General features: G+C 36.1%; 1 protein-coding gene across 5 annotated transcripts in view; it reads right to left on the reverse strand.

Annotated features, from left to right (window-relative positions):
* The window catches only part of Stxbp4 (syntaxin binding protein 4), a 161070-nt gene that overhangs the window by 15069 nt on the left and 124111 nt on the right, over positions 1-21890 (reverse strand). For all 5 annotated transcript variants that reach the window (XM_071603791.1, XM_071603790.1, XM_027924780.2 and 2 more), the window contains one exon: positions 706-763. In XM_071603791.1, coding sequence (XP_071459892.1) covers positions 706-763 — 58 coding nt within the window. The remainder of the gene's footprint in view (positions 1-705; positions 764-21890) is intronic.

Below are 21890 nucleotides of genomic sequence, written 5' to 3' on the forward strand. Positions count from 1 at the left end.
GGCTTGGTTATGTCATAGCTGTGAATTTTTTGGCAGCAATTTTAGGCTTATTTTCTTCATCTTTAAAATAAGGAAAATGATAAGATATGCACAACTCAAAGAGTTGTTCTGAATCCAGTGGAATTGGGTTTGTTCATATACTGTCCTATTTATCTCTTAAGTTACATATTGTCTATCTGTCCTCATTATTATGTAAATTCCAAGGCATCTGGGAACCAGTCTGTACATTTTACCTATGTGTCTCCAAGGCATGAAACAGCCTGGTAAATATTTACAGAAATATTTATAGAATGAATGGTCTGGGTACATTGTAAAGCACTGAAAAATGTTGATTGTTATGGGTATTTTTGTGAAGAAGTTTTAAGACATATAAAATGGATTTTTTCATTAGATATTAACTTTTCATAAATATTAACACTACTCCCCAGCAAGTAAATTTAGGTAGCCACCATTTAAGTTCAAATAATGTTTCTGTTCCAACATTTTGATGTCTCCCTTGAAATTATTACTAGGGATTTTCCCCCCAAGTGACATCTGATATTAGCATTTAAATCACATGAAATGAAAATGGTGAGGCTTCATTTCTTGTTTCTAATTTTTGTAACCTCCAAGAGGATTTCTTGGTTTTGCTGATTATTCTGCAACTTCCAGGTTCTCTCCAGATGTGAGGAAAATTGCTTACTTGGTTGAGAGGCTTGTACTTACTTGATGAAGTACTTGATTCCATCTGCTGTGTAAGCTTCCTCCCACCCATAAGGTAAGGCTAGAGTGAAAGGAAACCAAAAATACATTTAATAAGATGATGAAGATAACTTTATTTCCTGGACACAAACCTCCCCCATCTTGACAATTATTTGAGTACATTTCTTGTACAAAATAATTTCCTAAAAAGGGGGAATCAAGACAATTCAGATCAGATTTTATACTCAGCATCTTTAGTACACAATAAATAAGTCTTGAACAGTTAACAATCTGCTTTAGTTGCAATAACTGGATTATGACTTGTCATTTACATGTAGTGAACATTTTTGTCAGCAAGATTCAAGCAAGTAGATGGTTTGTGCCTGGGGGGCAGAAAGATGGACAAGATGGCTGAAGCTTGTCTACTCTGGCTCAAAGTTTCTTTAATTGGCTCTCTTTACATTATTTCACTCAGCTCCACAGGGAATCATACATGAATGCCAGATCAGCAGGGGGTTGAAAGTAGCTTTTGGGCAAGACAAAATTCCATATTAAGTTTGGAACTTTAGCAAAGTGATTTACAATGAATTGTGACATTTTACTTACTTAATTAAAAATTTTGTGCACTAAACATAAATGGCCAAACAATTTGCTAAACTTAGCTTCTATTTCTGTAATGGGAGTGAGAATAATTAGCTAAAATGAGATGTAGAATGAACTAAGCAAGCAATATGTGGCCATATTCTGAAAGTGAGTATATTTTTGCCCTCATCATACCAAGAGGACAGTCCCATGTTGAGGCAGCCATATTCTCTTATGTTTCAATTTGGGGTGGTAACCTTGTAGAATACAATGGCTGCCACCCTTCACTCCATCCCTGAATATTGCTAAGGATTTTAACTAATCTACTGGATCAGCAATTTGACAATGGTTTACCACTCCTTTTATGAGTATAGTATACATTAACACACTAAAGAAAAGACTCCATTGCTCAGGTAGCCTATGTTTTCAGAAAGTAATTGAGTTTGAACAACAAATTCTTGACTTCCTTTCTTCCAAGTATCAGTAAGAGGCAGAGTGAAAGTGAGCAATTTAACTATCCGAATGAAATAAAACTCTACTACATCACCTTCTCAAATACTCATCACTCTCAAATACTCTTTGAGAAGGGCACTAAGGATATTGTACTTGTAAGTAAGAAAAACAAACAAAAATGCCTTATTTATATTTATTTCCAGTCTTTTAATACAGGTTACATAAAATAAGACCATGGGCAAAAATTCTATAACTTCTTACTTAAAGTATTAACACAGGCTACTTTGGAGTTTCCATTCCCTCTTCATGTATAAATATTCCTATTCTGAGTAGAAAATAAGCACTTCTGAGAGCTCAGCATTAGGAAATGACTGGCTACTTAAAAGCCCCTGAGGTGATCCTCCATTTGCATGTCCTCTAGCATGTGCTCAGGCAGGACAGACTGCTGCTCCTGTACCAGTTCAATATCAGATTTATTTTCTGTCTTAACACTTTCTGCATCTCTCTCTCTCTCTCTCTCTCTCTCTCTCTCTCTCTCTCTCTCTCTCTCTTTTTTTAATAGCTCATTCATCATGGACAAGCTCCTTTCCTACAGGGAAGAATCTGATGATAGTACATAGAATCTTCCTTTCATGTCAGTAAATGCTCAGAAATACAGGACTTCTGATTATAAAGGTTAAGTAGGAAGATATTCTAATGTGTCTAAGGTTTTTGTCTGCTAAATGACTTGTTTGATTAGCACAAGTTCTAATTCCTTTTTTTTGGGGGGTGGGTATCGGGGATTGCACTCAGGGGCACTTGATGACTGAGCCACATTCCCAGCCCTATTTTGTATGACAGGGTCTCATAAGCAACTCACTTATGCTGGGGCTGACTTTGAACTTGCAATCCTCCTGCATCAACCTTTGGAGCCACTGGGATTACAGGTGTGCACCACCATGCCTAGCTGTTCTAATTTCTTAAGTCACTGATTTTTTTTTTTTAATGAAAAGGCAAAAAAAAAAAAAAATCTAGACTTTAAGATAGTATCTTTTATTCATAAGATCCTATGAAAATTGAGATTGATACTAGAATACCATATCTCCTGTGCCGTCGAAGAGAGTTCCTCCCTTGATCATTTCCTTCCTATTATTAAATAAGAATTCTAATTTCAGAACAGACTTGTAAATGTACTAATTCACAAATATTTAAGTCAAAATGGTTATTCAATGACTGCTGCCATAAAGATATTCCTACGTATTAATCAGTATGTAGAGCTTTATTTTCTCTGCTTTGAGAAAACAAATTGTTTCCTTTAAGACAATTGGTTTCTTATTTTTCATACAGTTAACATAATCTGTAAAAAACAGACTTGGAGACTAAACTGATAGTAATTAATCTCTCAGTGATATTACAATAAAAAAATCACTGTTCAATTGTAAACTGGAAAATACAAACAGCCTACTTTATATAAAAGAACATTTCTGATTTTCACAAGCTTATATGATTATGATGAACTCCATTTTCCATTAAGAAAGGCTTTCATTTCTTCACAATAAGTGATTTGGATGCAATTATAACACTGTATAAATGTTTTGCAATAATCATTATTGTCCCAAATACGGAAGTATTTCTATACTCACACAATCTTTATATACTTGCACATATATAATGCTTCTATTTTTCCCGTTTCATGTTTACTTTAAAACTATTATGACAACTAAAAACCACCTGAAATTTTTTTTCTGATTAGAAGTGTTTTTGTGGACCCTCACATAACATTCTTTCCATCAGAAATCATCTGTTTTCAATGAAAAACTTCATGGTGATGACTCCAAAATCTGCATGAATATTTTGCCAGAGTAAAAGTCTTGAATACACTGAACTTAGAATACTGGCTGTCACCTAAAACTCAACCTATCCAAAGTCAAACTCATCATGTTTCCAAACAAAGTGATTTCTTTTCCAATTTTCCAGTCTATTTATGTACCAAAGATTCTCTGTGTTATATTTGGCCCATATATTCATTCATTAAATATTTATTGATTATTTATTAAGTGTTAGACATTTTTGCCTTGGTACTTGGTATACAAATGATGAACAAATAGACACGGCTCTTGATCTTACAGAGTTTTCAAAATAATCATAAATAAAGACATCATTAAAAATACATGTAAGGGCTGGGGAGATAGCTCAGTAGTAGAGCTCTTGCCCAGTGTGTGTGAGACCCTTTGATCCCCATATCTCTCACACACACAAAAAAAAAAAAAAAAAAAGAAAGAAAGAAAGAAAATTTACTATGAAGTAAAAGTGTAGAACACTATTATAAAAAAGCTACTCATAACACAAAGGCTAAACTCCCTGGTACACGATGAAGAACTCCAACAAATCAATCAGAAAAAGATCAACGAACAACAACAGCCAAAACATACAGAACACCCAGGACACAAATGACTTAAACTTGTGAAAATATGCTTAACTTCATTCTTAGTAAACTATTATGAGATGCCATGCTCATATATCAAATTAGCAAAGATTAAAAAGTGGGTTAATAAGATGTGGTGTTGAGGGCATAAAGAGACATTCTCATAGTGATGAAGTGTAAAATTATAAAATACATTCATGAGGCAAAACTTGTCAATATCTATCTAAAATTTTAAATGTTAATAATCCTAAGAACTGACATTTATTGAATGAATATGTGCTACACACTGTTCTAAGGACTGTATATGAATTCACTTAACTCACAAAGAATCTGTAAGAGGTCCTATTATTATTTCTATTTTAGAAATGAGGGAACCAATACACAGAAAGGTAAAATAACTTGCCTAAGGGCACACAGCTGGCAGAGTCCAGACTTTTTAAACTGGGATGAACTGTTTCCATGTACAACTTAAAATACAGCAATTCTTTTTCTAGAAAAGTATCCAATAGATATGCTTTGTGTATAAGACTGCTAATTATGAAAAGATTGGAAATAATCTAAATAACCACCAACAGAGACTGATTGCATATGCTATATCTAGAAAATGGATATTGGCTATTATTACTTTCTGGAAAAGAATCGGTAAGTAATTTATGTAGACCAATTTGGATGGGGGTGTAGTGCAAGAAAGAATCTGAGGGTCTGAAGCTGTCCAGGGTAGACGTGGGGAGGAACACTCTCCAGAGAGTGAACAGTCTGTGAGGGCTCTGGCATGGAAAACAGGTCGGCACATTTGAGGAATTGGGGGACAGTGATAAAATGTTTAGTTGGAAAAAAGTCAGGCAGATAGGCTTATGCAGGGCTATGCAGGCCATGTTACAATTGGGCGTTTTAAAACAAGCCTAGTAAGAAATCTCCTGTTTAAGAAAGAAAGTTGAAGGAGAATGTCGGTCTTAACATATGTGGGAAAAAGCCGTACAATCTAATAATATTTTTTTTTCAAGATCCACAGAGACTAAGTTTTTACCTGACTAAATTGTAAAGAGTGCTGAGCCTCTCTGAGGAGGAAGCATACAAACTTTATCCCCCTTGGCAGAGAACAGGAGGATGAAGTGTCACCATAACAGGGGGTAAGAAGAAAATAACTGACAGAGAAACTCACTTTTTTAAAGCTCAACTATCGGACGGTGTGTCAGCTTTTTCATCACTGTGACAAATACTTGAGGAAAACAACTTAAAGGGTGAAGAATCTATTTTGGTTTCAGAAGTTTCAGGCCATGGTTGACTGGCTATAAGGAACACCATGGTGTGGTAGAGGAAAGTTGCTCACTTCATGGCTCCACAAAGCAGAAGGAGGGAAAGTGGCCTGGGGCAAGCTATAGCCCTAAGGCACATTCCCAGTGGCCAGCTTCCTCAATTATGCCCCTCCCCAACAGTTTGCACAACCTCCTAGTAGTCTATTAAGCCACCAACGGATTAATTAATTCACCTATGGGATCAGAGCCCTCATGATCCAATCAGTTCCCCAAAGCCCTACCTGGGAACACTGTTGCACTGGGGACTAAGCCTTCAACATACAAGCTTTGGGGGCACATTCCAGATCCAAACCATAACAGACAGTGTTATAATTTAGTATCCCTGGAAGCCCTAAGACTAAGGAGACTCTGCCCTCCCAAACAGCTCTGGGCCCTAAGAAAGATTAGGGGAGGGAGAGAGACCTGAGAGAGCCTCCTGGGTGTGCAGGCTCCTGCAGGGTGGAGCAGGAACACCAGGGAACTCCATTTGTGCACTGGGCTCTACATGAGTACAAGACAGTGATCAGCTGCTACCTGGAGCAGGCATAAAGCATTCAGATGCCTGGACCCATCTCTGAGACAAAGTGGTAGCTGGCTGCTGCTGGGAAGAAGTAGCTTACTTTTCACCATTGTGATCAAAAGACCTGACAAGAATGATTTTGAAGGAGGAAAAGTTTATTTGGAACTCCCAGTTTCAGAGGTCTCAGGCAATAGATAGCCAACTTCTTTATGGGGGCCCAAGCAAGGTAAGATCATGGTGGAAAGAGTGTGAAATCTGGTAAAAAGTCACTTGCCACTGGGGGTCAAGGACAGGAAAGCTGTTCAAATTCAGAATCTTGTATTAATATAAAGCAGAGTTTGAAACCCACAAGGAGAGGAGCAGGAAGCCCACTTGAGCACTGAGCAGGACTGGTAGGGTTGTCTTCTACTGAGGAAGGCAGGAAGGTGGAGAAAGTTCCACTGCTGAACCTCAGATGCACAGGGCTTGCCTTAAGAAAACTGGAGAACCTCCAGCTTCTCCAACCACTTTGAACCTTGCACTGAGTAAAATCAACAGTTGTCTACTATGAGTGAAGGAAAAACCATGTTCTGCAGGTGTGTAGAGAACTCTGCCAGCTGGGGACAGCGCAGAAATATTGAGAAAAACTTTTTAGCACTCCAGCCTATGTGTAAGCACAAGAGTGGCAGACCATCATAGGAAAGAATTTGTAGTCTGCTGTTAAAACTCAGACTAACAGGCACTACAAAATACAAAACCAGCACAACTTCAAATGAGATGGAATTACCCCCATGCCAACAGCCTGACAGGGAAGAGACACTCTCATTTCTGGGTTTAAATAGTACTTATCTCAGTCTCTAGTTTCCTATCATGGTTGTATTCAATCAAAATTATGAGACACATAGAAAAGCTAGAGAAAAAAAGATTCATTGCTAAAAGATGAAACCACCAAAACCAGAAGCAGATTTGGACACAATGCTGGAGTTTAAACATAACATTAGAAAAGCGGGTGGAACCTAGCGACTAGTTTAACCACAGCAATACTCCTCTGGTCTCGTTACATCATGCAGAGGGTGGTACATTTTATTTATTGAGACCTGGAATCCTATTAATGGTGTGATAGAAGGAGAGAGGGCCAAATGAGCTGAGGGGATTTGTAAGGAAGATTGGAATAATGGACTATGGACTTGCATTTGAGCAAGAAGACAAATTGAAACAACAGTGAAGGCAGAAGATAGAGAAAACAGAGAGGCAGTGACAAGACAGCTACGTGAGGGCAGTAGTCATAGAGTGAGTTGCAAAGATGGGAGGCTTGCGGGAGTGAGTGGGGGGTTGGAACCAGTTTCTGGAGGATGACCAGATTCATGGCAGACAACAAGATTCCTGGCAGACGGTGTGGTGGGGAGAAAAAAACACTGGCAAAAGAAGAACTAAAATGTGAAGATGGTGGATTCACATGGATGATGGCAAGGCTGGAATGTGGAAACATCTACAGCTGAGAATTTTAAGAATAGAAGTGACAAAGACAATACCATCAGTTTCATCAGAACCAGGTTCATTGAAAAATTGTGGTTAGCATTTGTTACAAAAACTCAAATACACTTAATTTCTTAGCATCCAATATCCTGAGAAGAGAGAGAAAAGGAGAGAAAGATTGGAGAGGGGGAGGGTGGCAGACTTCTAATACACAATTAATAGGACGTGACTTCATCAACATAACTGAAATTTTCACTTGATTTGTACTCTGAAAAATCTGATTTCATAAGTAATGCTCTTCAAATACACATTGAATAACCATGGGAAAGTAATAATCTTGTGGAATCTCAGCTTTCTCATTTATATAGCAGCAATGATGACCTCTTAGCTTATGAAATTATTGTCAGAATTTTGTTAGTTAATATATAAGTATAAGATACTATACAAAAGGAGATGATTATTATTAATAGTAATGAAAATAGCTCCTTATTCATTGCATATGAATTCTACTGACATAATTTGGATGCTCAATTTAGGATAAGCTTTAAAAATGTCTACAGGGCAAACTTCCATTAACAAAGTTTTTTACAGTCTTTTCCTCAACACAAGAAATTATATAGTCCCCATTTCATTAATAATATTCAGCAAAAGAATAATAGAAACTAGTGGGACACCCTGACCCTCATCCAGTGGGGTGATGGTAAGTGTTTAGGAAATGGCTCTTGGAGCAAGGGGAACCTGGACTTGCTGAAATTTTTTTTAGTATTTGTTGCCTTTTCTCTTAATATAAATTATTTAATTTTCAATTTAAACATTTTAAGTTTTTGACACTGTATGTAAAATTCTTGTAAGCCAATGATAGTCAATTCCAGCATAGCACTGTGGATATCATTTCCCTGGTCCTATCTGATGGAAAGTTCCAAAAATCCAAGGATAGAAACACTGTTCAAATAGATGAGTATATGATATCAAAATCAGCTTTTAAAGATATAAAGAGCTGGGCGAGTGGTGCACACCTGTAATCCCAGCAGCTCGGGAGGCTGAGGCAGGATTGCAAATTCAAAGTCAGCTTCAAAAGCGAGGTGCTAAGCAACTCAGTGAGACCCTGTCTCTAAATAAAATACAAAATACAGCTGGGGATATGGCTCAGTGGTTGAGTGCCCCTGAGTTCAATCCTCGGTACCAAAAACAAAAAACTGTTGTCCTAACAATTAACTATAGATTTATCAAATGTTTACACAGAGCTTTCTCTGTACCTATTTATTTTATAAACATTTTTAATTCATTATACTCTCATAACAACCATTTGAAATATGTGTAATCTATTATTAGCATCTGTTAGAAGCCTCATTATACAGAGAAGAAACACAGGAATTAAGAAGTTCAAGTAACTTGCCCATTGTCACAGTTTTAGTAAACCACGTGATCATGACTTGAAAACCAGCAATCTAATACTAGAGATTATGCTCTGAGCCACTGTTGTGTTGCTTCCATTCCTCCAGCTCTTGTTTGCATTGCTATCAATATTAAAAAGATCAAATAAGATTTCTGCCTAACTTTGAGAACAAAAAAAAAGAAAACAAAATTCCCACCATCTCAATCTGTGCATTATTCCAGAGCAATGCTCTTTTTAAAAGAAACTGAAATAATTTCTAGGCTTGAACACAAAGCAGTCTATTTTAGAGACATTTTATGTTAGATTTACGATTGTACAAGTTAATTTGTAGTTCTGAACTGTGATGCCAATTTTAAAAGAGCTACTAGCTAATTTTCCTATGAAAAAGGAATCTATTATGCTGAGAGGTGGTTGTGACCTATAAATAACCAAATAATGCTGTATTTCAAAGAAAAAAATTTCTAAAAAGAGCTATACAAATGTTCTGAATTGTGTTTTAAATACTACTTAATATCAGACTTGTGTAAATGCTGTATTAATAGATATGATTTTGGGTCTGTGACTTGATTTTTTTAAACACCTGGTTACATATATCACTGCTATATGAAGGTGGGTGGGGAATGAAATATATGTAAGGTAGAAGATTTTATCTTTTGTGTATCTCAAATTGAAAAGTTAAAAATGTTAACATAATTAGAGACAAATTATTTCTAATTAGAAGTCACATACCCAGCATACAGCTAAACACTGTAATGTATATTAAAGGAACAACTAATAAAAATATTCTTAGAGGTTATTTGGTGGTTCATGATCCTTTTTATCTAGTTGGCTCTATTTTTGGTAAATAAATACTATCTACAATAGCACTCAGAGGAGGGAAAAAACTATTATTCATTTTCCATATGTTTCAACAGAAACAAAATTCAGTATTTTTATAGTTGGAGTTCTTTATTCTCAGACTGTAAGGTCCTTTCCCTAACCTCCAAAAACCAGACATTTGAGATGGCCAACTAAATGTTCTTTCTTACACTGCTAACTCTCATCCCAGGACTCAAGACTGAAGATAAGAATGTAGGATTTCACTGGCAGGTGTCCCTGTGTTTGCACCTTGCTGGGAGAATCATTTGGGTACTTTGATCTGTTGTGCTTAGAATAAATAACATACAATGGACTTCATCCTGTGCACTGATATAGCTTAGAATGAAGCTTGCTGAAGCTCTCCTCACTAGAGTGTGAGATCTGTGTATAATCAGCCTAGAGAGCTAAATAACAGCACTCTATTTCATTCTGACAATCTTTGCTTATGACTAATCAACTAATAAGTGTATTTCATGGATGTAGAGAGCAAAAAAGGATAACAGCTTGGAGGGACGTTCCCTTTGGTATCCATGGCTTCTCCATCATTCTTTGGATATCTGCTCAGATGTCATTTGTTCAGTGATACCTTTCTGGTCACTCAACATAAACTAGCAGGGTTCCCTCCCTTCCAACTTCTGGCACTCATTACCCCCTCAACCTGCTTCCTGTCTCTCCTCCCTCACTAGGATGCAATTCCATAAAAGCAGGCGCTTTCTGTTCACAGCTCCAGTTCCAATGCCAGCACTATTGTGGCTCATTGTAGATTCTTAATTGCTGTTTGCTGAATTAAGAAATCAATGTTTACTATACCAAGTATCTATGGCAACACAAACACCTACTATTTAATAAGACATAAAACATGAGAGGCAAGCTCTTAAGAAAAAGGTGTTGAAAGGGTGATAAACTAAGAAGAGAATTTAAAGTGGAGTTACACAAGAACATACTCGAACATTTGAATTATTTCCCCAGGAACTGATACTTTTCTCTGTCGGTTACAGAGATGGAGGAGAGAGGGCCTTCTGATTCCTTTTAATAAACAAACATAAACAAGATTTCTTTAAAATATTGTTATTATTATTAGAATAAAGATATTAAGGGGTCTATGGCTATTGAACATGAATTAAAAAATCTCTTGGCAGGAAAAAACAGATAATTTGGTAATTACACCTTCACTTTTATGGTCTACTCAGGAAAACTGATTTAGTGATCAGAAGTGGTAATGCTGCTGTTTGGCAAGCTGATCTCCTTTGGTTAAGAGTAGCAGTACCATTTCAAGTTGTCTAAAATGGAGACCAGTATTCATTTGTCCACAACTAACAGGTTGCCTGAGATTAACAGGAACACTCTTGATCTAAGAAAACAGGAAGAGCAGCTTGTTAACTAGTTCAGAATGCTACATTCAAAACTGTTCAGAAATTGGTATGTCTTTTCAGGTGATGTCATGAATATCTCTATGAAATATCATTAGCTTTCTAATACCACACCTTATTATTTCTTTATCCCATACCAGAACAATAGAATTATAAAAACTAAGTATTTTCTAAAAACAAAATAAAAATTAAGTGCTATGAAAATAAGCATTCAGGAAAACATTGTTTGTGCTTGTGTTTTCTACCTTTGTGTAACGTATTTTCACAAACTTGGCAGCTTAAGACCACATGTATTAGCTCAAAGTTCTGTAGGTTGGATATCCAGCATGCCATAGCTGGGTTCTTCACTTAAGGTATTCTAAGGCTGAATTCAAGATGTCAGCTGCAATGAATTTTTATCTGGAAGCACTGGGGAAGGGTTTGCTTCCAAATTAATTTTTGTTATTGGCAGAATTCAGCTTGCAGTTTTAGGACCCCACATGTTTACCGACTATCAGGTGGGGACACTCAGTTTCTAGGAGGAGCTGACATTCCCTGCAATGTGACTCCCACCATATTCAAGCTAGCAATGTTGCAAAGGGTTTTAATGCTTCCAATCTGGCTTCCCTGTCTCTGATTTCTAAACTAAGATTTTACAGGTTCATGGAGAACAGGCCCATCAGGATAACATCCTTATTTTAAAGTCAACTAATTACATATGCAAAATTCTTTGTAGCAGTACCTAGATTAGCATCTGATTAAACTTGTAGAAGGAGTTCACATGCCAGGGGCTGGCAATTTGGAAGCCCATCTTAGAACTTTGCCTACCTCAACACATACGCTTTTTTATTTTAGTGTCTAAATCAGGAAGGGAAAGATCATTGGGAAAAAATATATTGAAGGTCACAAACAAATAAAGAGAACTTAGTAACTGCTTTTAGTTTTTTTAAGGGTAGGTATAAAATATTAAAGTAATCTATAATTTAAAATAACATTGTTTAATTTAATCTATAATTTAAATTAACATTATTTGTGCTTGTGTTTTCTACTCTTGTGTAACATACTTTCACAAACTTGGCAGCTTAAAACAACATGTATTAGCTCAAAGTTCTGTAGTTTGTATGTCCAGCATGCCATAGCTGAGTTCTTCTTGAATTCAGCCTTAAAATACCTTAAAATAGTCACAGGATTAATACACATTTCCCTCCAACAAACCTAAGATATTAAAAAAAAAAGTTTTCTAGTTTCTGTTTCATTTTGTGTTTTCAGTCAATGAGAGACAGAAAGTGATAAACTGGGAAAGAAAAACAGAAGGAAGAAAGAGGCCAGAAGGTAAGAAAAGATAAGGATTACAAAAAAGAACGCTTACTATTCTAAGTTGACTATGAAATCTTTTAGTTGTGTTCATAGTTACAGCAAATATTAAAAAAAAAAAAAAGCAAAGTCAGTATGTAAAAAGGATAATGGGAGGCTAAAGGTAGGCATGGTGAAGTTGTGGAACAGACCCCTTTGAAATTAGAGGCACTTCCTGATAACTGCTTTTCTGCATTGCCTACAATTTCCTGATAACTGCCTCTGCTTCTTCATGCTGAGAACGGGCGCCAAGGAAATTGAGACTGACATGATTAACACAGCCTCGCTCAATCTACATGCATGTATTTCCTGCCTTTTAGTCCCACTTTGCCCCCTCTCTTATAAAATCCTTTCCAATCCAAGTCCCTAAGATGAAGATCTGAGAAAGAAAAAGATCTCTACCTTCCTCAAAGCTGGCTTTGAATAAACCTATTTTCCTTTCCAACTTGTCTCCCAAGTTTTAGTGGAGCAAAGAGATGAGAAGAAAGGTTTTTCCCTCCTGGTTACAGGTGAGCAGGTACAGTGGTTTGGGGGTGGTAGACTCAATCTCCAGGTTTCCCTTTGGACCTGATTTGTAATCTCAACCAAGCTATCCCTGGTACAGCTGCTCAAAATCTCCCTCACAAGTGGCCAGCCTCATAACCTGCTGAATCTTCGGAGCAGTACCCCTAGCTCTTTACCTATCGAGACCCTGGAGTTTCCAGAACCTTCACTCAACACTTTTCCTACTCACATTTGTTGAGGGCCCCTATCCAAGGCCTTGTAGGCCCAGTTTCAGAATAGTCCCTTACACGCAGTGGGGACCCCATGAATGCCTGTTGACTGCCTGCATAAATAGGCCTCCCATGAAGACTGATGGTACAGTGAATCTTGAAGATATCTGAAAATTTACTGTTGTTATAAGATCTTTGTACTCAGCAGGGGAACTTTCTCACAAATATTTGCACAACTGTTATTTGTGGATTTTGACAACAGGGTGGTGGAGGACCAATAGGAAATTCGTTGTCACAGAGCAGATGAAATGAAGCAAGATCACTGTTATTTCTCACCCTGGGAATAGATACCTCAGCTCTAAGCATCCTCACTCCTCAATCCATGCAGCATTTTGCTGTTAATATCTTTATCTTTTAAATAATGAAAAAAAAAATTAAAAAAATCTGGAATCTGTTAATGTTCTCACATTACTTTCAAGTAAACTTTGAGAATATCATAAAAACAAATCTTGCTTCAGACAGTTGCCTTTAAGATTTTTTGTAAGTTTTATTAAATGTAATTTATAATGATTTAAAGAAAAGCAATAAAAACATCTTCACAGAGGTGTTTAAAAATAGCTTCTAAAAAGTTGGATCAACTCAATACTGATTATATTAAAGAGTTACAAACTCAAATAAAAGTGAATCAAACTTTGCCTTTTCTGCAAAGAACATCATCTCTAACAGTATCATTTATGATTACTTAAAAAATGTAAAAATTCATAGAATAGCATTAGAGCCATTCAAAACACGTAGACACAAACTGCTTGAATCATCACAGTTTTACTCATAATAGCCTCAAACTGAAACAATCCAAAAGGCAATCATGTGTCATGAGGATAAATAAATTGTGGCATAATAGTACTATGGAATTACCATGCAGCACTATTAATGCTACTGATACACACAGCAAGGATGAATCTCAAAAGCTCTGTACTAAGTGGAAAAAGACAGATATTTATAATCTGTTTGTACAAACTTTATGAAAAGGCAAAACTACAATGACACAAAGCAGGTCAGCAGAAGCATGGGATACAGGGCATAGAAGAAGTTTTAAGGTGACGAAGAATTTTAGAATATGATTGTGGAAGTGATATAGAGCTGCATACATTTGTCAAAACTCACTGAACTGTATACTTACATTTTATTGTGTGTAAATTACATCTCAATTTTTAAATGCAGGAGGAAATCTCTGGGAGCTGTAGTATAAGTACCTCCCCATTTTTTTTTTTTTTTTTTAAAGAAAGCACCTTAACTGAATGGCTACATCTTCCACTTCATCTTCATGTTTAAAACCCAATTCCACTTACAGTGTATCCAATGAACTATTTCCTGGAACACACTACTGACTTCTTTTTCTCTGTACTTTGTCTGATACTGCTCCTTCCGTGTGGAATGCTCACCACTATTGAATATGGTCACTCAACAACCATGTTTTAACAATTTCAAACATAATAATTACATACCAGAATCTCTTTGTCTAGCTGTCAATAGGGCTCTGACTTAGAAATTCCTTCAGTTAGTAAGTCTGTCCAGAATTTTTTTTTTTTTTGGATGTAAAACTTACATGAAATGAAATATAAAAAAATGATTCCTATGCTGCCGGGGTGGCCTCAAACTGCTAAGCTCAAGTGATCCTCCCGCCTCAGCTTCTGAAGTGCTGGGATCACAGGCATGCACAACCACACTCAACTTGAGTTACATAAATTTGAGGTGTGCACATGCTGAATTTTCATAAATACCCATACCTATGTAATCCAAATACCTACCAAGATAGAGGACATTACCATCATCCCAGAAAGATCCCATTCAGTTTGATTTCTACCATCATCACCCAGAAGCAGCCATACTTCTTACTTTTAAAAGATATTATATTTTTTACTTTAAGAATTTTCATTTACTTTAAAAACATTGTCCCTATTTCTCCATCTAGATGTCCTATCTTTCCATTCATTATGAGCATGTTTTCCTTTACCTCATTGCACACAGTAATAACAAGCACTTCAAAGTCCTTATTCTAACATCTGGACTGTTTTGGTGTTGGCCCCTGCTGACAGACCTTTATTGTGAGAAGGAGCAATATTTTTCTGTTTCTTTTCACACTGAGTATTTTTGGATGGTCTTCTTGAAATTATGAATGTTATATTGTAGAAACTCTGAGTATTCTGGTACATACTAAGAGAATTGATAAAAATCTCTTGGGCACCAGCTTAAATCTTAATTGTTCTTTGTTTCTCCCTTGGCTGGGTTATTTGCAATGTACTCTGCACTTGTATACTTTAGGGTCAGCCAGAGACTTGGGTGGAATATATACACAGAATTTGGGTGTCCCTGTTTCTGGCTCTCTCTTTTATGGGACTTCCCCCCTCAATTTCTAGCAGTACTGGTTGTTCCAAATGTCATCTGCTGTTCTGTAGGTCAGAAAGACTGCAGGTTATCAGAGTTTTACCACATCATGGGTCCTGCCAGGGTGTGGAGTGGGTTGAGGTAAGCAAATTGCCCAGGGAACAAAATGTAAAGAGGAACTCAACTTCAGACTCATGAAAGTGCATGGTCAGTACCTGGGACCAACTGTTTCTTTAAACAGAAGGCACCGTAGGTGCACTGCTTGCCTCACCCTCTAGTCCCAGTCCTGGATCCTGCTGTCAGTCTAGCAGTGGAACAAACAGGAAATTTATCCCATGTTGAGTTCTTTCAAATTTTGACCAAACACCAGAATCTGCCGGCTTTTTTTCACTTTCCATAGGTTTCAGGTGGTTGTCTTTAATATTTTGTCCGGGTTGTAACTGGCTTCTGCAGGATGATGAGTGTGTCAGGAGCTTACTCAGCCATACTAAACTGGAACTCTGAGAAGCATAGAGTTTCTGAGAAGAAAGAGATCTTAGGAATCCTCTATTCAATTCTATAATGTTATAAATTGAAGATTGATACCAAAAGAGGTTAAAGAGCCTAATGTAGAGTCAATTAACTTCGACTCTAAGAACTATTCACCATGCCATTCTGTAATAATGGGGAATGAGCAGCTTCTGTGTGAAGTGTAAAGTGCTGCACTAAAGACCTCTCTTGCAAATATATATTGTATATTACCTCTCAATTATTAATTACTGCTTGCTTAACCATTAGCTATTGTTATGAATTGAATGTCCCCCTCTCCAACTCCTGCCCCCAAGTCATGTCCTATGGCTGAATTTAGATGTACATGAGGCTTCTGAGGAAATAACTGAGATTAAATGAGATCATAAAGGGTAGAGCCCTGATTCCATAGGATCAGTGTCCTTAAAATATGGGACACCACAGAGCTTTCTCTTGCTCTTTCCCAGATCATGCACCCACAAAGCCATGTAAGCACACATCAAGAGGGTGGCTGCCTGCAAGCCAAAGGAAGAGATCTACAAATGAACCTATCTTGTCAACCTCTTGGTCTTGGACTTCTTAGTTTCCAGAACTGTGAGAAATAAATTTCTGTTGTTTAAGCTTCTCTGGTATTTGGTAATGGCAGCCTGAGTGACTATGACTAATGCAGCTATAAAAATGTTAAACCAGCTTACCTGACAGAATTACTTCAGCCTGACTATACAAAGGTAAACTGATATTCTTCTTTAAAAGAGCACGAACTTAGAAAAATAAAATCTGGGGGCATGGAGTCTCCCCTACTCACTCTACAGACTATTATTTTCTCCTTCAATAAATCTACGCTTTGTGTGACAGAAAAAAAAAAGAAAATGAAATCTGCCAATCAATGAAATTAAAACAACAACAACAAGTTATTTTGAAGGCTAAATTCAGCACTTTGAGTAAATCTGTTGTGAAACTGAGGGCAAATGGTATTTCTAAACAATTTCATCTTACTGAATTTCCTATTTGTTAAACTGCTTATTGTTATTAATAAATACCTTTAAATAGTAATGGCTTCCAAAATAGCATGCAAACAGGCACCATGCCAAAGTAAGGCCTGAAAGCATATCCCTTATTTGAAGACTAGGTTTCCTGATCCATCAGGAACCTCTGCTCACCATTAGATTTTCATATCTTCTTCTGACCCCTTAGCCTGCCCTATCATTTGGACCTCTCTCATTCTGCCTCACCCCTCACAGCTGCTGTTTCTATCTCATATCATGGGGCATCACTGCCCTTTTTACCTAACTGTGCTTGGTAAGATCTTTACATGATGAACTGACCTGGGGTCTTCTTGTCATATCCTTCTACCAACCTAAGCCAGCCCAATCTAGACTTGAAGTAGCAATCATCATTATCAAATTATCAATAGAAACAAAGATTATCATTATCAACAGAAACAAAGACGTATTATGTATAGTCAGGAGGGTACTACTCATTAGGAATCTTAGTCTTATTTTTCATTTCATCCTTTTATCTGTCCTTTTCTTATGTTCATTGCTGTTTGCTATTGTAGCCAGGTAGTCTGTGTGGTGATATTAGGTCAGCATATTTCATTTCTACATTCCAACTCTCTTTTATCCCTTTTCTCCATCTGGCAGCAATTAGTAAAGTTAGTATAGTTAATATAGTTCTTCTATATCATAAGAAGTTAAGAAATATGGGAGTTACCTCTCATCTGACCAGTGATAATAATGAGGGATAATTCAGGATAAAACACTTATAAGCAATTTTATATATATATATAATATATATTAATATATATATAAAATATTGATATATAATTGATATATTATAATATATATTATATATATAATATATATATAATATATATATATATAATATATATATAATATGTATATATATAATATATATATATTGATCTGGTTTGATTGATGTAGACAACCATTCTAAGGAAGTCAGGTATCAACTATGCCAACTCTTCCCTTAACTTTATATTGTCATATACAGTTTTGATAAGGTCCCAAAATATTGCTTTCCCCTTCACTTGGTGATCTTAACAAATAACTGAATAAAAAGGAGAGTTGCTATGTTCGGGAATCCTGATATCAAAAGTAGAGGAGGTTATCTAACTACTAGATTGGATTTTGAGATTCTCTGGGCAATGCAAGGTTTGGGATTGGAGTTTGGGCAAACTTTTAATTGTGTATCTACTTTTATCAATGAGAACCATGAAAAGAGGAGAAATGACAAACACAGGGAACATAAATTCCCATAAATTTGAAGAAATTAGTGAAATATTGAAAGAGACATTCTAATTAAGAAATATTGGTCTCTTACTTTCAGGTAATGTTTTTAAAGACATTTTAATGGACAAGGCCCTGGGTTTGATACCCAGGCCCAAGCTCCCTCCACTAAAAAAGGAAATATTTTAACAACTGGATAAAATATTTGTAATTCACAACTTTCGTTTTTTTTTTTTTAAAGGAAAAATCCCTTACAACTTAACATTTTAGTATGCTTAGCAAATCATACATAAACACACATAGACATATACACCTTAACACAGAGATCAATTTTGACTGCATGTGTTCACTTATCTCTGTATTTATATAGGGAATTAACTCTGACTAGAGATACTCTTTTCTAATTGGCTTTGGACACTTCTGCAACAATCCAGTTTAAATACCTCCTCTGTGTATCTTTTCTCAACTATTTTTGGTAGAAGAAACTGGCAGGAGTTCATCTTCTCCTCCTCTATGGTACGTCTGTGATTTATATCAGTGCATTTAACACTCTTCCCTCGAAAACATGGGTTCCTTGAGGACAATGACCATGACTTATCTATCTTTATCACTGTCACACATCTTGGGTACACATCTTGGGTTTTAGCACATAATAAATATTCAACAGTGGTTTGTTGAGTAGTCACATTCCAACAGGTAAGACTCATCTTCAGATTTTCTTTTTAAATCAATGTTGTCTAGAAGGCTTTTAAAAAGATGAAACATTCAAAAACAAAGTTAAGAACTCTATTAGCCTTTCTGTTTGATTCCTGTTTCAGATATAGTGTTGTATTATGTTAACTGATGTTCGGATAGGCTCAGGAAACAATACATGAGAACTTTGTAGAATGATCCTTCAAAAAAGAGGCAAAGACCAGCTTCAGAAATAAAATGCTTTAAGATTTATCAAGAAGACAGTCTCACCTTAGTTAAGGGTCTGCCTCTTGTCCTTTTCCATGTTAGGATGGCTCCAAAGTAGGCTAGAACTAAGTTTATTTAAAGTTATGTTCAAAAGATAAATTTTTTGTTGTTGTAAATAAAGATTACTATGATCTCAAAATGAACAGGGGATATAATACAAAACTTATGTAGAAGTTTGGGTAAATTGTAAAGGTATTTAGGTTTATAAGAGAGTTTTAAAAGAAAGTAAAAATTATATGTAATTGAGTTGATAAATATGTGAATCTTTGTAGAAGCTAAATAGAAAAAAATATGAACTATTCATTAGTAATGTTTTCAGGTAAAAGTAACATAATCTAACTGGCTGGGCAAACAAATAGATGCTTATTTTTCAGGAGCTTGGAAGTTGCCCCAAAATAGCATCAAGGTCTGAGATTCTTTCCATCGTTCTCCTTGGGGATCCTTTGCACTTTGGTTGCAAGAAAACCCCTGAAGCTACAGCCATTACATTCATGTGGAAGGCAGGAAGAAAGGAAACAGACGTGGTCCCAGCTCCGCCATCAGTTAATGTCCTTATGCATCAATTAAGTTTTCAAATAAGTTTCTAAGCAGACTTTGCTTCATATCTCGTTGGGCAGAACTGTTGTGTGTGACTACTCTCAGATGCAGGAAGTCTGAGAAAAGCAACTCTTAGATTTTTCAGTATCTATCACAGTCTGGCTAAGGCAAGAACACAAAGTCTGCCATGTATGATGAAAGCAACACTAAAAGATAACAATGAGTGGTTAAGGTTGATTAGGACATTAAAGTTACCATCTGTCAAGATGAATATGTCTAAGACCTCGGGGACCCGAGGGTATCATCAAGTGCAAAAGGGTATATGGATAATAATTCATGTTGGGATATTTTTTTAAGATTGTGGTTGCTAATAATGGCATAAATTATGAGGTATGTTTCTATCATGCCTCTCATACCTTTTTGTGATTTATTTTTTTTTTGTATCCCTTTATTCCTCATTCACTCCCACCTACCTTTGGTTCTATCACTACTATGCTCTATGTTTCATTCTCTATAAACACTTTCCTGTTTTAAAAATAACCTCTCTCATTATTCCTTTGAGCTATTAGCATTTTGTTCTATTCACAAAAATACTTAATATCTTAAACTTTACATGATGATAATTTGCACAATTATTTTATTCCCTTCTTCCCAGAGAATGCTAGCTCCTTGAGGGTACTAAATCTTCTTCAGACACAAAAGGTTCCAAAAATTATTTTTTGAATTGAATATTGATTTATTTTCTTTCATTTAGTCAGACTATTAGTGTTGCATTTAAGGAAATGGAAGGGAGGACTAATGTGTATAAAAATAAGGACACTGCTATGGCGACTTAAAAGCTAGTTATGTTTCTGCTATGGGTGGAAAATGGCACTCCCTCTGCACACCAGGGCTGGAGAATAGCACCTCCTATGAACTGATGCAACTGTGAGGGCATGGAGCTTGGAGGCCTGGTCCTTCAAAATACAGAAAGGTATCCTTCCTTAAGAGATGCAGTCCTGTACCAGAGCACTCAGCTAGGTGAATTCAGAAAGGCTGTATTTCAATCCCCAATGTACTCCCTTGACCTTTGCTTACTGCATAAAATGTTCAGTGCTTAGCAGAAGCTATACAGAAAGGATTTCAGAAGTTTCTTTTTTCATCCAGTATGAGTCTTTTATAATTTCTCCAGGTTTCTAAATACAGTGATGGGAAACTAAGAACCTCACACATTTTAGATAGGTCTAATTGTCCAATTTACCTCCCCATTGTTTCTTTCAGAGAGCCTGAGCCTTAAACTTCTGATGCTAGATATAACTATCATGCTTCAAAGCACTTACACATGTCTGTGGCAGGAAGTTCCCTCCCAAGCAGTACACAGACTTGCATGTATTCTTTATAAGTATGGACCACAACCATTGTCTTTGGTTACCAGACAGTTGTGTGAATATGCAAAAGCTTGTGTTTAAAATCCAATGGGGCAAGCCTACTCTGAGAATCTAATTTACAGACTCTGGAAATCTTAAACTTCCTATTTCCCCCAACTGTCTTCTATTGTCCTGTATTTTAACACCTACCCATTTTGTCATGGTTGCTGTGGACTCATTTGTCACCCCATATTGGCCACTGACAATCTATTAGATATGAAATTTTAATTTGCAAATATTACTGATAAAAATCAAATGCTTGCAGCAAAATTTATAGAACAAGAACTGATAAGTGAAAGATACTGTTAAAAATTACTCTTTGTCACGTCCTCTGACTATCATGGGAAAGGTCTGAAATTGTCAAGAGAATTTCAGAAAATAAGAAGACCCCTTTAAACCCTGTTTCTACTTGAAAAATAAACCTTTGTAACTTAAACTACAATTATGTGTTAACAATAAAAGTGAGACTTTAATGTTGATTTTATTTGATGAGCAATCAAATACATTTTAAAAAGTTAGCAGTGCAATGAAAGTAAAGAACCAGAAGACTAGGCATTAAAATAAAATATGCATATACTTAGAAAATTGAAAATATCCAAAGATATTTGGATGTATGTCTATTGTATACACTCAGACATACTTTTATGTATTTACCAATTTTTAAATTAAAATGTATAAAAATATACTCCTTTGCTAATAATATTTAATAGGTCCAAATCTTTCCTTTTTTTGACTAGACATCTGATTAGGGTTTTGTATTATTGTTCTTGCAGAAATCACACTCAAA

Source organism: Marmota flaviventris, chromosome 17 (assembly GCF_047511675.1).
Source record: "Marmota flaviventris isolate mMarFla1 chromosome 17, mMarFla1.hap1, whole genome shotgun sequence".
NCBI lineage: Eukaryota > Metazoa > Chordata > Mammalia > Rodentia > Sciuridae > Marmota > Marmota flaviventris.